Raw genomic sequence first — 12,613 nt, 5'->3', positions numbered from 1 at the left:
AGAGAGAGAAATGATGACTGATTAACGGTGTTATAACGGAATCTCAAAAAAGAGGTCATCTGGGTAATTATGACAAAGTAGGGAGCTAGGCAGGAAGCTGGTCACAAAGTTGGGGGCTATGTGGAAAATAACCCAAATGTTCATAAAGGATAACTTTAAAGGCGTCTCTTCAATAGCACTACTTCTATGTGCTTCGTCAAATATTGTCATACATGAACCCTAGATTATCAAGCGACAGACGAATCTGTAAGTATATGCAAAATCGTGATGATGTTTCTCCAAATATGCACTCAAACACAACTTTAATATACAAGATTATTGCATTCTAAATGTAAAAAAGAAAAGAAAAATGCCATCTCCCTCCAACTCCTAAATGGCAAATTCGTTACCCACATTGCTTTATATAATATCTCTGTACAAAACTCAATCTAATTTGATTGTATTTGTTCAAATGTTGTTTGGTAATTGGAAATTCTGTGACCCAAATATTTGAAAGGAACTATTTTGAATAAACACAGCAATTTTACATTTGCTGCTTTTGAAATCTTCCCATAGTGAGAAACTAATGGTTCCAGATATTGTTTTCTTAGCAGAGATATCCTTGACATTACATAGCTTGTGGAGTCTTCGAACGACATTGTTATTCGAGAGAACACGATCTCTATTTTCACCACTAGAACAGTTTGTTATCAATCCATTCTCATATAGAGCTACCATAACATCAACTCCTTCACTGTCTATTTTTGTTCTTAAAGATCCTTTGAAGGTGACTTCTAGGGTTTCATTTGAAGACCTTTTGAACTTGGCCTGCTCATATAAATACATAATCATTAGTTTGATATATGAGATATTACATCTTGTACTAACATTGAATCATGATAGTGCTAATCATACAAATCTGGGATAATGTTACCCGATGCTCGACCGGTTGTGTTGGGCACCGAATTCCAAGTACTCCAAATTGCTTGACTAATTAAGGTGTAGTTTAATTTTTTTAATTTTTTTTTTTTGTTAAATCCGTTATAAATAATACGTAATTGTATAATTTAAGTACTTGCATGTGTTCACTTCTCTAATCCGTTATAAAATACTACAACAATTAGCACATCGAAAATGTATATTTGTACATTATATTTACATGATTTAGCATAGTGTATACTGCAACAAAAAAAAAACATAATGTATATGAAGGTCCCATACTAGAAAAATAGCGTAGTATTCCATAGAAGCGACATGATTAATTACTTTTTTTTTTTTTTTTTTTTTGTTGAAATTCCTGATTAATTACTTGAACATCCTAGATATATCGAAATATTACACGATTTTAATATATCGAAATATTACACGATTTTATAGTCTATCTAAGAATAGTCACACATAAGTAAAAGGTGGTTTAGTAACGAATAATGTCTAGGTCTTCTTCGCGTTTTGTTATATAGATTTTACGTACCTGTAAGGCAGGAGCAGGAAATCTAGCAGCAGATTTGATGTTTGAAATAATGGTATCTTGATCAGTTCCAATAGATTGAGCCCTACCTTGAACCACAACAAGAGGTGTAAACATGGTGTCTAATTTCAATGTTTCAACATAAGTTTTTTGTCTCACGGTCCACTGGCTCGACCCGTACGGGTCTTTCCAACCCAAGTAATCCCAATAATCAACGTGGAAACCTAACAATATTACTGGCACATCTAACCCGAAATCCCCTCTCCCTAGTCTCGAAATAAATAGCTCCGCCTCCGGTGAGGTGGCGCAGCCTTGCGACGAGAATAGCTCCACCACAACAGATGATCCTCCTCCATCGCCACCACCACCACCACCACCACTGATGTTATCTCTCACTGGATCTAATTCCGATCCTACCCGGTTATGGGTGGTCGTCGGTAGCTTCAAAGATGGGTTTCTTGTCGGGTTCTTGAGAGATGAATCGTCCTCATTAGTCCGGGAACGGCTGAAACAGGCAAAAAGACCCATCCTTTCTATCGCCGGAGAGAAATTAACCTAGCAGCAGTATGGAGGAAGGGATGGAAGAAGACGGGGAGTCAGAGAGCTAGAGAGAGAAAGACGATAGGAAGTTAGAGAGAGAGAGAGAGAAAATTCAGTTGAGATATGAAGAAAAGAGTTTATGGTGGCAAAGAAAACGGAAACATCATCAATTTGAACTCTCGAGTATTTGTGGTGATCGATACTCTTCTCATACTCCTATTTATATACCTAACGTGGGTCAGCAAAAGCCCATTATGTTTTTAAACTAGTGAATGGTATCCAGACTCCAGTAGTCGGTTCGTTAGGTTAGACAAGTCTTATGGGCGCACACAACACATACCTTTTCAACGTTGATACCCTCACCGGACGAGATTTAGAGCGAGAGAGCGTTTTTTCGCTTTCTCTCACTAAATTTCGCCCGACCACGTCACCCAACCGAGATTCACCCGGGAAAGTGGTTGGAGATAGTAACATTTTTCACACGTTTTTATCTTTACACATGAGTATTCAAATATTATCTGAACCGCCTACTCTAAACCGAGTCAAGAAATACCCCTATGCTAATGATGAAGATATGAAGAAGGAAAGAGAGGTCTTCTAGCAGTAAAGGGGACGTCTCCCCTGCTTTTAATCGTGTGTAGGCTTTGTAAAAAGGGAAATGCTAAGTGTACAATGAATCTTTGACATGATTTTTGACATGATGAGTCACACGGGTAAAAGAACGATCCAGATTAAAGTCAAACTTTGATAAACTTTGAAAAATTATTGTCTTTTTGTGAAAATGACTCATCATGTCAAAAAATTTGTCATTGTAGCACTCTCATTGTAAAAATTGCATCCATGACGCTTTCCAATACGTTAACTCCCTACTTGATCTTATTTACTACGGTAAAACTGCAAATGAGGGTGTTATGGGGTAGCGGGAGTTTTATGTTTTGGGTAGTATTGAAGACCTCAAAGGAGTATGAAGAAAATGGTCCCCTTCACCGAGAATGGACGCGCTTGTAACACTCCCTCAAGGCAACCTATATAGGCCCAAGCCCAAGAAAAATGTTGGCAGCAGACCATGAACAATTTATTGTCAATATATACAAGGTTACTACAAATCATATTTTAACCTCATTAATCGAACTTTCTCACTATATATAGTTAACTGAAGTTAGATATCTCACCATCACGTTTTGAGAGTAACTCCTTATAGACACCCCTTGAGAAATCGGGGTTATTTAAGAAGGAAAAATGAAAAAGCATAGCAAACATACCAAGGGTAACCGATCAACAACCTTCATGTTTTTGAAATTGCTTCTGATATTTTCCCTTCTTCTCACTTTATCGATGTGATAAGCACGATTATCCACGCTTCCACCGAGATTCGATCTCAAAACCTCATGGACATAAGAGGGATGTCATACTAGGCTACCACTACACCAAAGGGTGGTGGATCGTTTATATAAACATCTTTTAGCCAACTTGATGAGAAGAAATATGATTTTAGCCTATAGAGTTTTGAGTTTAGGTAGATTTGGCCAACTTTGTGTATTTGAAAACATGGTATCCCTAGGTGAACCACAAAAATTTGGGACTTCTTTTAAGGCAAAGTATGGATAAAAATTGATGATTATATAAGCGTCAAGGAAAATAGGGTTGGGATAATTGGTAGTCTTTTTATTTCGAGTGTGTGATTTGGTATGCTTGTTGAATTTCAATAGTCTCATAATGAGAACAAAGTTTTTAGTTTCTACTATATCTAATCAAGTGTTTTTCTTTTACATCTCTTTTCTTCTGGTAATTTATATATCTGAGTGTGTCTTCACTTCATAATGAACTTAAAGAGGGGGGTGGATTTGGAGTTTGGGACATTGGTGGACATTGTCGTGTCCACCAGGTGAGCCCATTCATCTAAGATATTTAAAATGTTCTCTAACGCCATAGACATCGGTAAGAAAATTTCAAAGGTCTACTAGTGTTTGAGGCATCGGTTTGTGACAGAAATCTACAGACATTTAGAGACATTTTAGGCCTAGACATTATGAACGTATTAAATATTTATGATGAGAGAAAGAGAGTACCCATAAATCAAACACTAGGTGTGGTTTTAAACAAATAGATTGATCCAGTACAAGTCCATGTTGCAGGTGGTCTAACTGAGCTGACTCAGGAGGCAAATCTGAGTCCGACTAAAAGTCCAGATTGAAAAAAGGAGGGTCTAAAATTTGATTATCATAAAGTTGATAACTCAGAAACTCATTACTAATGGCAATAGAGCCGTACTGTCAGCAGATCTATAAGGGATCAATCTCTTGTTGATAATTCAATGTGACAAGTTATTGTCCAGTCAACTACTTCCTTTTACTCCATCGGTGAAGTTATTGAGCAACTGAACCCACCAACATAAATGCTTACTCAGAGCCCATGGTCAATTAAAAGTCAACTACAAATAATCTCATCATAATGTCCACTATGATTCTTTATTTCTCTTTTCTATTTGTTGGTTTTGTTATATCTAAACTTGGTTCTCTAATGATTATTGATAAGAGCTCAAACATTAATCTTGTAATTTAGGATTTAGAGTTTAGGGTTTTTGAATTTATTGTGAGTTGGAGTTTTGTTACTCCAACCACTAAATAAACAACCTTTCGATTGAACCTCTCATTTTGAAGCGTCCACTCTCACTTCTCCCACTGTTGGGATTAGTTTATCAGTCTCACCTGTGTGTTGTCACATATTGAAGATTTTGTATGACCCAGATCCTAAATCAATGACTTCCGACCAATATAAATTCAAAGTTTATTTGGGAAAAATGATATCCAAAAGATATTGAAGATTTTTTGTAACACACCTACTAAACACTCCAAGTTGACTCAGGACTTGGAGCAAGTCAAGTGGGGAATACCACATTTAAGACTACTTTGATTATTTTCTTTCTCAAAACTAGACAACTTTGATTTAGATAGTCTGATTTCCATAACTTTGGCTATATTAGTGGTATAACTTGTCAACATTTATAGTTATTTGTTGAATATTTAGCCCCTCTATTCCGATTTCATTAGTAGGTTTGAATAATATTGCCATTTGCTTTTTGTCTATCAATTGACTTGAATTCTTCTTGCCTTGTGAATTCATCTCAGTTCTAATACGAGTGACTGAAGTGGTTCTCATTTGGCCATTCAACTCGTTAATTTGCATTAAGAACAAAGATGGAACTGTACGTTCACAGGCATAAAAATGTATTTCTTATAACATGATTAAATTATTACTTTTAATGAATCAAATGATAGAATATGTTCATAATTGTCATTAACTATCTTGATCATACTCTTGAAAGCCATAAGACCTATCAACTTGGGACTTATCGAGTTCCAAAATAGAAAGTAGAACCAACTGAACTAGCCGTTGTTGGTGCAACATAAGAGAATTTGAAAAGCTCGTGACTTTATGTGAAACCTGTCAACCCGCGTAGGATCTGTCAACCCTAATTCGACCATTTAGACAACAAAATTTCAATCTAGAAGATTAGGATCAGATGCACAATAATTGAAGAATCCAATTTGGCCATGATTAATCAAATTAGAACGGGCTTGTGCCTTCTGCACCGTGGGACCCTTCAATCAAATTAGAATAGACCCGCAAGCTGGAATCCTATTCGACCCGCTTTATTTGATGGTCCTTTTGATGCCTCTATGCTCCTTACTAACAAAAAAGCAAAATTAATGGAATCCAATTTTATCACAAGATAAGTTATCTGATTTTTGTATGATTCTTCAACCCAAACTCTGCCTTGTTCCACTAGGCTTCATTTTTATACATTACAATCCAAACGAATTCAAAAATAAGAAAACACACGCCCATCCACGATCTCAAACTCCGAAAAATATCAGCTTAAAGATTTTGCACTCAGATAACACCATCATAGCCACGTAGAAAACTTATTTACAAGGAAGAAGAACATGAAAATTGTGGGCCTAATGAAAGAAGGAAGTGTTGTGTGGATTCTAAGCATGCCCACCCACCACCAATGGCCAAGGCTTTCTCAATCACGACAGAGAGAGCAAAAGAGTTGTGAAATGGAAAGCTAAAATCATTAATCAATGAAATCCCTTTATAATGAAATCGAATGGAAAAAGTTATAACCACTCTATGGGAATTTGATTTAATAAAAGGTGTTTTGTCACGGGTCCTACTATTTCTACTCACCAAAAAAGTGTGAAAATCTACTCATCTATGTTTTGTGATAATATATAATTTTTCATATACAAATTGGCTTAAAAGTTTAAGTTCAATGCATCTAATTCTCTTTATATCCATACTATAAAGTTTTAAATGTATGGGACCATGAGATGAGTTCTTTCCCAAGGCCACGTTTCGTTTTTATTAAAATAAAATGCTCTAATCAAATCATTTAGAAAACATAAAAATTATATACAAACTTTAGTTTTAAGAGAAAAAAGAAACGAAGATTAAAGTAAATGGATAAGGTCATACCGACAAATAGTAATTATGATATTACAATCAATTGTAATCTTTTGACTTTCAACCTCATGAGCATGAAATTCATTTTTTTTTTTTTTTTTTTGATGAAGAGCGCATGAAATTCATTTAGTTGTGTATTTGTTCAGTGACAAAAACTCAACTCAGTCCCAAATGCAAAAATAAATCTGTCTTGGGAGGAGTCGAGCTTATTCTACTTGAGTTTTTATGTCGGTCTTAGTAAGTTACACAATCAGTCTTACTTTGTATTTTCACCTTCCTCGGTACATTTTCTTTGTTTTATGGTATTTTTTTAGTTTAGGTATTTGATCGGCTTCATCACCGAAGAATTATATTCATATGGGTCCTTATAATACGAACTACTTCCATATAAGAGACATAAGTCCTCCCTAACTAGTCCCCCTCATAAAACATTAAGGTACTAAAAAGAAACACTTTCCACTTAGAATATTACTTCAACATGTACAAAACAATTGAACAAACAAATATGAAAAGCAAATAAATAGTAATATGACAAATTTGAAGTTCTTTTTATATATAATTGACAGCCTTGATACACCTATAACAATTAATTGTGACAAATAGAATATACTTAACAAACAAGTAGCAACTAAATAAAGGTTTTTAAAACACACCAACTTACTTCAAATTAAGAACTAAAAATGTAAAAAAAAAAAACCCAATTCTTTAGTGTAAATTAGACAGTCTTGACTGGGTACCCCATTTGGACTTGATCACCAATGACTTCAGCATCAGGAATATATCTTCCCCAATACCAATGCTTCTTCCAAACATGAGACATCTCTTCAATTGGAACTCCTTTTGTCTCAGGCAAAAAGAAGTAAATGAATACTGTCATTATAAACACAAACCCACCAAAGAAGAAGAATAACCCAAACTTCATATGACATAACATGTCCAAGAAAACTTGTGCTATTATGAATGTAAACAACATGTTAACCGAGACGTTAATACTTTGAGCAGCCGATCTAATTTCGAGTGGGAATATTTCACTAGGAACTAACCACCCAAGAGGACCCCATGACCACGCAAATCCGGCCACGAATAAACAAATGCATAGAACTACTCCAACTGCGTAACCCTTAGGTATAACTGCAATACCATCCGTTCCAAATTTAATCCATATCAAGACACCTACTAGCACCTGCAAATAATTTTATCGTTTGAATCAGGACATTGTTATAGAAGTAATTTACATTATAAATTTGTAAGCGATAATAATGTAACTTTTAGATTTACCTGAAAGATAAACATTTGAGTACCACCTTGGAGAAATAAAAACCGTCTTCCCTTTTTATCGACCATAAAGATTGCAGCGAAAGTAGCGAAAACGTTAACCAAACCAGTAATAACAGCAGACATAAGTGAAGCATTACCACCAAACCCTATAGTTTTGAATAAAACAGGTGCATAAAACATGACCACATTTATTCCAGTAAGTTGTTGAAAGAAAGGAATTAGTATAGCCATTACTAAATGAGGTCTATATTTGGTGTTCATGAGATTCCTCCATGGATGTTGAACTTTTTTAGACGCGTCACTTGCTGCAACTAAATCATCAAATTCTTCGTCAACATTCACTGGTCCACGAATACGTTGAAGTTCTTTTTTAGCTTCTTCGGGTTGGTTTCTTTCGAGAATGGAGTTAGGGGTATCTGGGAGAAATACTGCTCCGATAGTAATAATTAGAGCGGGTACTGCAGCTAGACCTAAACTCAATCGCCATCCCCATCCGGCTTTGATCTTGTCTGAACCATAATTGATTAAATTTGCAGCTAGAATACCGATAGTGATTGCTAACTGAAAACATATATTAAGTGCTCCACGATATTTGTATGGTGCCATTTCGGATAGGTAGAGTGGCACAGACTGCAAATAACAAAGTACATTTAGCTATATCAATATATGAATTTAATACGCTACAAGTCTAATTTACGGTCCACAACAAGTCATATCAGATAACGTGTCCATTTGAAAAGGTCGTGTCAAACTTCGGGACCGCCATTTTTATTTCCTTTTAAAACAACCAAACAATTTGATAGGTTGCGAACTATTGAAGCTACTAACTAGTTTCGATACTTCTATATTCATACGATAATGTCCCATTCCATGACAACGATTAAGATATACACATTATTTTATTCTCTTCAACGAAACGTCATATTGTGGGCCAAATTAGATAGATAATCGAATCACTACCATATATTTCAAAGAAGATTCTTAAAATAAAATACAACTAGAAAAACGACGACTTTGGACTTTCCTTAACTTTTTCCGAAGAGAGTCTCTATTTTATTAAGAAATTATAATATTATCTAATTACAGTCTAATTATAATAACAATCAAGATTAATTAAATATTAATGCAAACATATTTGGCCGATAATTTTGGCCGACAAAAATGAATATGTAATAATAACGTTTTCATAAAAAACGGCAAATAATACGGTAAAAACCACCGTTAAATTATGATCGAAGAATAAAATCGAAGAAGTTAAATTTTTATGGATGATCATCGAAATTACCAGATCTAGAAAAACCAACCAAACAAAAATCATTTACGATTTAATCAAAATTTTAGAAACCAAAACGAATTTAAACAGACAAAACATTAGAAATCAACAAATCAAAAGTACAAACCAAAACGAATTTAATAAAAAATTAGTACCTGATTAGCAAAACCAACACCAATACCAAGCATAATACGACCAATAATAAGCATAGCAACATTTTGAGCAGCTCCATTAATGGCAGCACCACCAAGAAAAACAGCACCACCAATTAACATTGAAATTTTACGTCCAAAAACTCTTGTTACCATGGAAGCAAATATTGAAGCAAAAAGTGCTGCTAAATATAGTGATGATGTGAAAAGTGTTAATGGAACACTGTTGAATTTACAGTATTGATTTGCTGAACTATTATCACCCTGTTTTCTATAAACATCTGGGAAAAACTTTTCCAAGAATGGGATCATAGCTGTTACTCCACCTAAATCAAAAACAACAACAAAATTAATCAAAAATCTAAACAAAACCCACAAAAGATAAGTGATTTTTAGATCTAAATTGATTGATGATTTTATTACCAGAAATTCCAATATCATATCCAAAAATTAGACCACCACAAGCAGCAATAACACAAGTAATAAGAACATAAGGAGTTATTTCTCCAGGATATTGTTTCCCGGATCCTCCTGAAGATACAATCACCCCACCCGCCATTGTTATTACAACAACAACAAACCCTAGATTTCTTTCTTTCTCTCTCTCTCTCTCTCTAAAACTCCTCTGTATAATACTCTGTAAAAGAATACTCTGTTTTTTAACACAAAGAGTTGAAAAAAGTCAAAATAGAAATTGAAACTAATAATAATACATGAAAGAAAGATGAAGAGACCAAAGAGTATATATAGAAGAAGTGAGGGAGTCAAAAGGTTAAAATCCAGCTGTCAATAGTTATCCACTATTTTAATTTAATTTGGATAAGAGTAAAATTATTATTATGGTAATTAATATTAGTAAGTTTTAAGTTTGTTTAATTACTTTTTAGTCCTTAATTATATCCAAAATGATCTGTCTAAAACCCTTATTCACACCAAGAAAGCTTATTAGAAACATGAGTTTAGAATGAACCTGTCATTTGGGGATTTCAGATATTTAATGCCTTGTCATGTCAATATCTATAAAAAGAAAATGAACTCAAAATAAGGACTGTTTGTTGTTCATGAATCATGGATATAATTTCATTAATTTCCTTTTGTGATTTCCCCAAAAAAAGGAGTATTTTTTTCTTTCTTTTGAGTCAATGTGAACTCTTGGAAAAAAAAACAGATGATAACCTTCCACTTGACTATGCTGGATCATAAGTCTTCTTTTTGTTCTTGGCTAATAGGTGTTATTTGTGTAATTGTGTTATTGTAATCTTCAAATCTCATGGTCGCCAAAACTCGAAGTAGTTGTCAGGTCACACTGCAATAAAAAAATTTATGTTTTAAGTCTTATAGATAAGTCTATGTTAACAATAATTAAAATTAACACAACAATTCTATAAGTATTTAGGACTTTTGTTTAATCTCTAACACATTGATTAATCCAGGTAAAAGAACTGTCTAGATCGTAGTTAAATTGGAAAAAGAAATTGTCTTCGGTGAAAACAAATAAGCATGTCGCTGACTAAGTAAAAACTCTAAATACTTATAACATTCCTAAAATTAAATGTGGTATAGTTGTTACGAAACTATTTGTTTACGAACAGTTAGATACTTAGAAGTCTTAAAATCTTAAGAAATATAGAAATATCTCTAGTAAGTTCTTTTAACTTTAGATTTACTACCTCCTCCATACCTTAGCTTCTTAGGGGGTATTGGTATGGGAGATGACAACCAGTTATGCCATAGTTGATGGGGAGGACCGGAGAAGGGGGGAAGTCAATGGATTATGATGTCAACTAGGACTTATTATCAACTTGGCCTTCTCCCTCCCAAATCCCAATCCATGTGAAGTGTGAACTGTGAAATTAGGGAAACAATGTGGGCCTATGGGGGCAGAATCCATTCCAGCCAAATATTGCATTTCAAGTCAAGCCAACCTTCCTCCATCAAAATAAAAAGTCAAGCCAACCACCATTGAACAATGACCCTTACAAGTCTTTTTGGTTAATTTTCAATTTGGCCCACACTTTGTGATCTACCGAAAAATTGGCCCTCATATATGTCTGACGTGTCAATTTCACTTCCGAGATTATGATTTCGTTAGTCAAACTTTAACATGCAATATTTTTTTTTTATCTCTTTTTACCTTTCATTTCAAAAGGTTTTCCTTCATGTGTCTATATATCTTCTCGTCGAAAAAGTCACTGTTCGACATGTGACGTTCAAATAAATCTTTTTTAAACTCCATATTTCTCTTCTTCTCTCTCCTTCCACTACCACAACCTCAATTTTCACTTCTCTCTTTCTCTTCCTTTTTCTCTTTATCGTTCTCCATTCTTTCTCTCTCTCCTTCTCTTTCTCTCTTTTATGCTCTATGTCATTAATCCCATGGAGCTATTGGGGGTTCTAATTTAGAGGGAGAAAGAGATATGAAGATGGTGGTGGTGGCAGTCGTGGACCAATGGACGGTAGGTTGTCTACCCATGACTTCATCTGACGAGAGTATGTATAGAGGACAGGGAGGGAATCCTTTTGAAACGAATGGTAAACAATTGTTATATTTGACTAATGGAATTATGGTCTTAGTGGTCAAATTAGAACTTTAGACAAATATAGGAACCAAAATTTTCAGCTAGTCACAAAATGGGGGTCAAATTGGAGTTAACTAGGATCGTTTTCATAAACTCTTGCATCTTTTCAAGATTTTTAAGTGTTCTTTAACTTCTTCGACGTGTTAAATGTGTTAAATTGATATTGTTAAATGTGTTAAATTGATATTTGGAGATAATGACTGAGATTTCGGGTGTATATTGAATTAAGATGATTAAATGTTAATTTATATTTTTATGCTTGTACCATACATGAAATATTTACACTTATATATATTTATACCCCAATGAATAAAGATGACATTGATACTGACACTTTATTTTTATGTTATATCTATGAACAATAATGTCTTTAAAGACAAAAAGAAATAATATGAAGCATGCGAAACAAACTACCGGATGAACAAATCTTTGTATATCCGTACAAAGTTTTATTAATTTGTACTAAGTTTTATAAATTTGTATTAAGCTTCACAAATCCGTATGAAACTTCATAAATTCCTATGAAATTTTACATTATAGAAGGAATGAGACCCAATCATAAGAGATTGTCCTATTCTGCTATCGGGGGTCTGAAGCCTCTCTTGTTTCCATGATTAAGAAGTGGTAAACCTGCAATACGAAACATAAGTATACAAACAAAAATATTAAAGAAAAATAATAAAATAAAAAACGTTACGAAACTATATATATATATACCACCTTGAACAAATGCTTTTTATATGTGAAGCTTCTTACTTAGTTATGAAGCTCTTACGGGATTTCTTAATGTTTTATTATTTTCGGTACTTAAAGATACCAGAAAACGTTACAAAACTTCATTATGCTTAGTGTATTCCAAAAGGATATATGAAAC

At 34.1% G+C, this 12,613-nt stretch overlaps 2 protein-coding genes across 2 annotated transcripts; both read right to left on the bottom strand.

The window, feature by feature from the left end:
* Nucleotides 1-268: 268 nt before the first annotated feature.
* On the bottom strand, nt 269-2,213 carry LOC147555712 (uncharacterized). The gene is made up of 2 exons (XM_086664302.1): nt 1,451-2,213; nt 269-807 (listed from the first exon to the last, which is right to left on the bottom strand). Exons 1-2 carry the CDS (start codon nt 1,973-1,975, stop codon nt 448-450), a joined length of 885 nt encoding a protein of 294 aa, XP_086520428.1. The 5' UTR covers nt 1,976-2,213; the 3' UTR covers nt 269-447.
* Nucleotides 2,214-6,986: 4,773 nt separating this feature from the next.
* On the bottom strand, nt 6,987-9,926 carry LOC147555711 (sugar carrier protein C-like). Its single transcript, XM_086663379.1, has 4 exons — nt 9,584-9,926; nt 9,164-9,486; nt 7,736-8,365; nt 6,987-7,640 (listed from the first exon to the last, which is right to left on the bottom strand). Exons 1-4 carry the CDS (start codon nt 9,717-9,719, stop codon nt 7,173-7,175), a joined length of 1,557 nt encoding a protein of 518 aa, XP_086519505.1. The 5' UTR covers nt 9,720-9,926; the 3' UTR covers nt 6,987-7,172.
* Between the last annotated feature and the right edge of the window lie 2,687 nt (nt 9,927-12,613).

This window comes from Eschscholzia californica, unplaced genomic scaffold, assembly GCF_041429995.1.
Source record: "Eschscholzia californica isolate CP2 unplaced genomic scaffold, dmEscCali1.0.p SCAF_2, whole genome shotgun sequence".
Classification (NCBI taxonomy): domain Eukaryota; kingdom Viridiplantae; phylum Streptophyta; class Magnoliopsida; order Ranunculales; family Papaveraceae; genus Eschscholzia; species Eschscholzia californica.
Note: the sequence above shows the minus strand (reverse complement) of the source record. Positions and strands in the feature narration are given on the sequence as shown.

What these genes read in the sequence shown, in the direction of transcription:
- LOC147555712 (XM_086664302.1), bottom strand. Translation starts at nt 1,975, where the DNA reads ATGGGTCTTTTTGCCTGTTTCAGCCGTTCCCGGACTAATGAGGACGAT. An exon ending in TTCCTGCTCCTGCCTTACAG is followed by an intron (nt 808 to 1,450) that starts GTACGTAAAATC and finishes TTATATGAGCAG; the next exon opens with GCCAAGTTCAAAAGGTCTTC.
- LOC147555711 (XM_086663379.1), bottom strand. Translation starts at nt 9,719, where the DNA reads ATGGCGGGTGGGGTGATTGTATCTTCAGGAGGATCCGGGAAACAATAT. An exon ending in ATATGATATTGGAATTTCTG is followed by an intron (nt 9,487 to 9,583) that starts GTAATAAAATCA and finishes TTTTTGATTTAG; the next exon opens with GTGGAGTAACAGCTATGATC. An exon ending in CTCAAATGTTTATCTTTCAG is followed by an intron (nt 7,641 to 7,735) that starts GTAAATCTAAAA and finishes AATTATTTGCAG; the next exon opens with GTGCTAGTAGGTGTCTTGAT.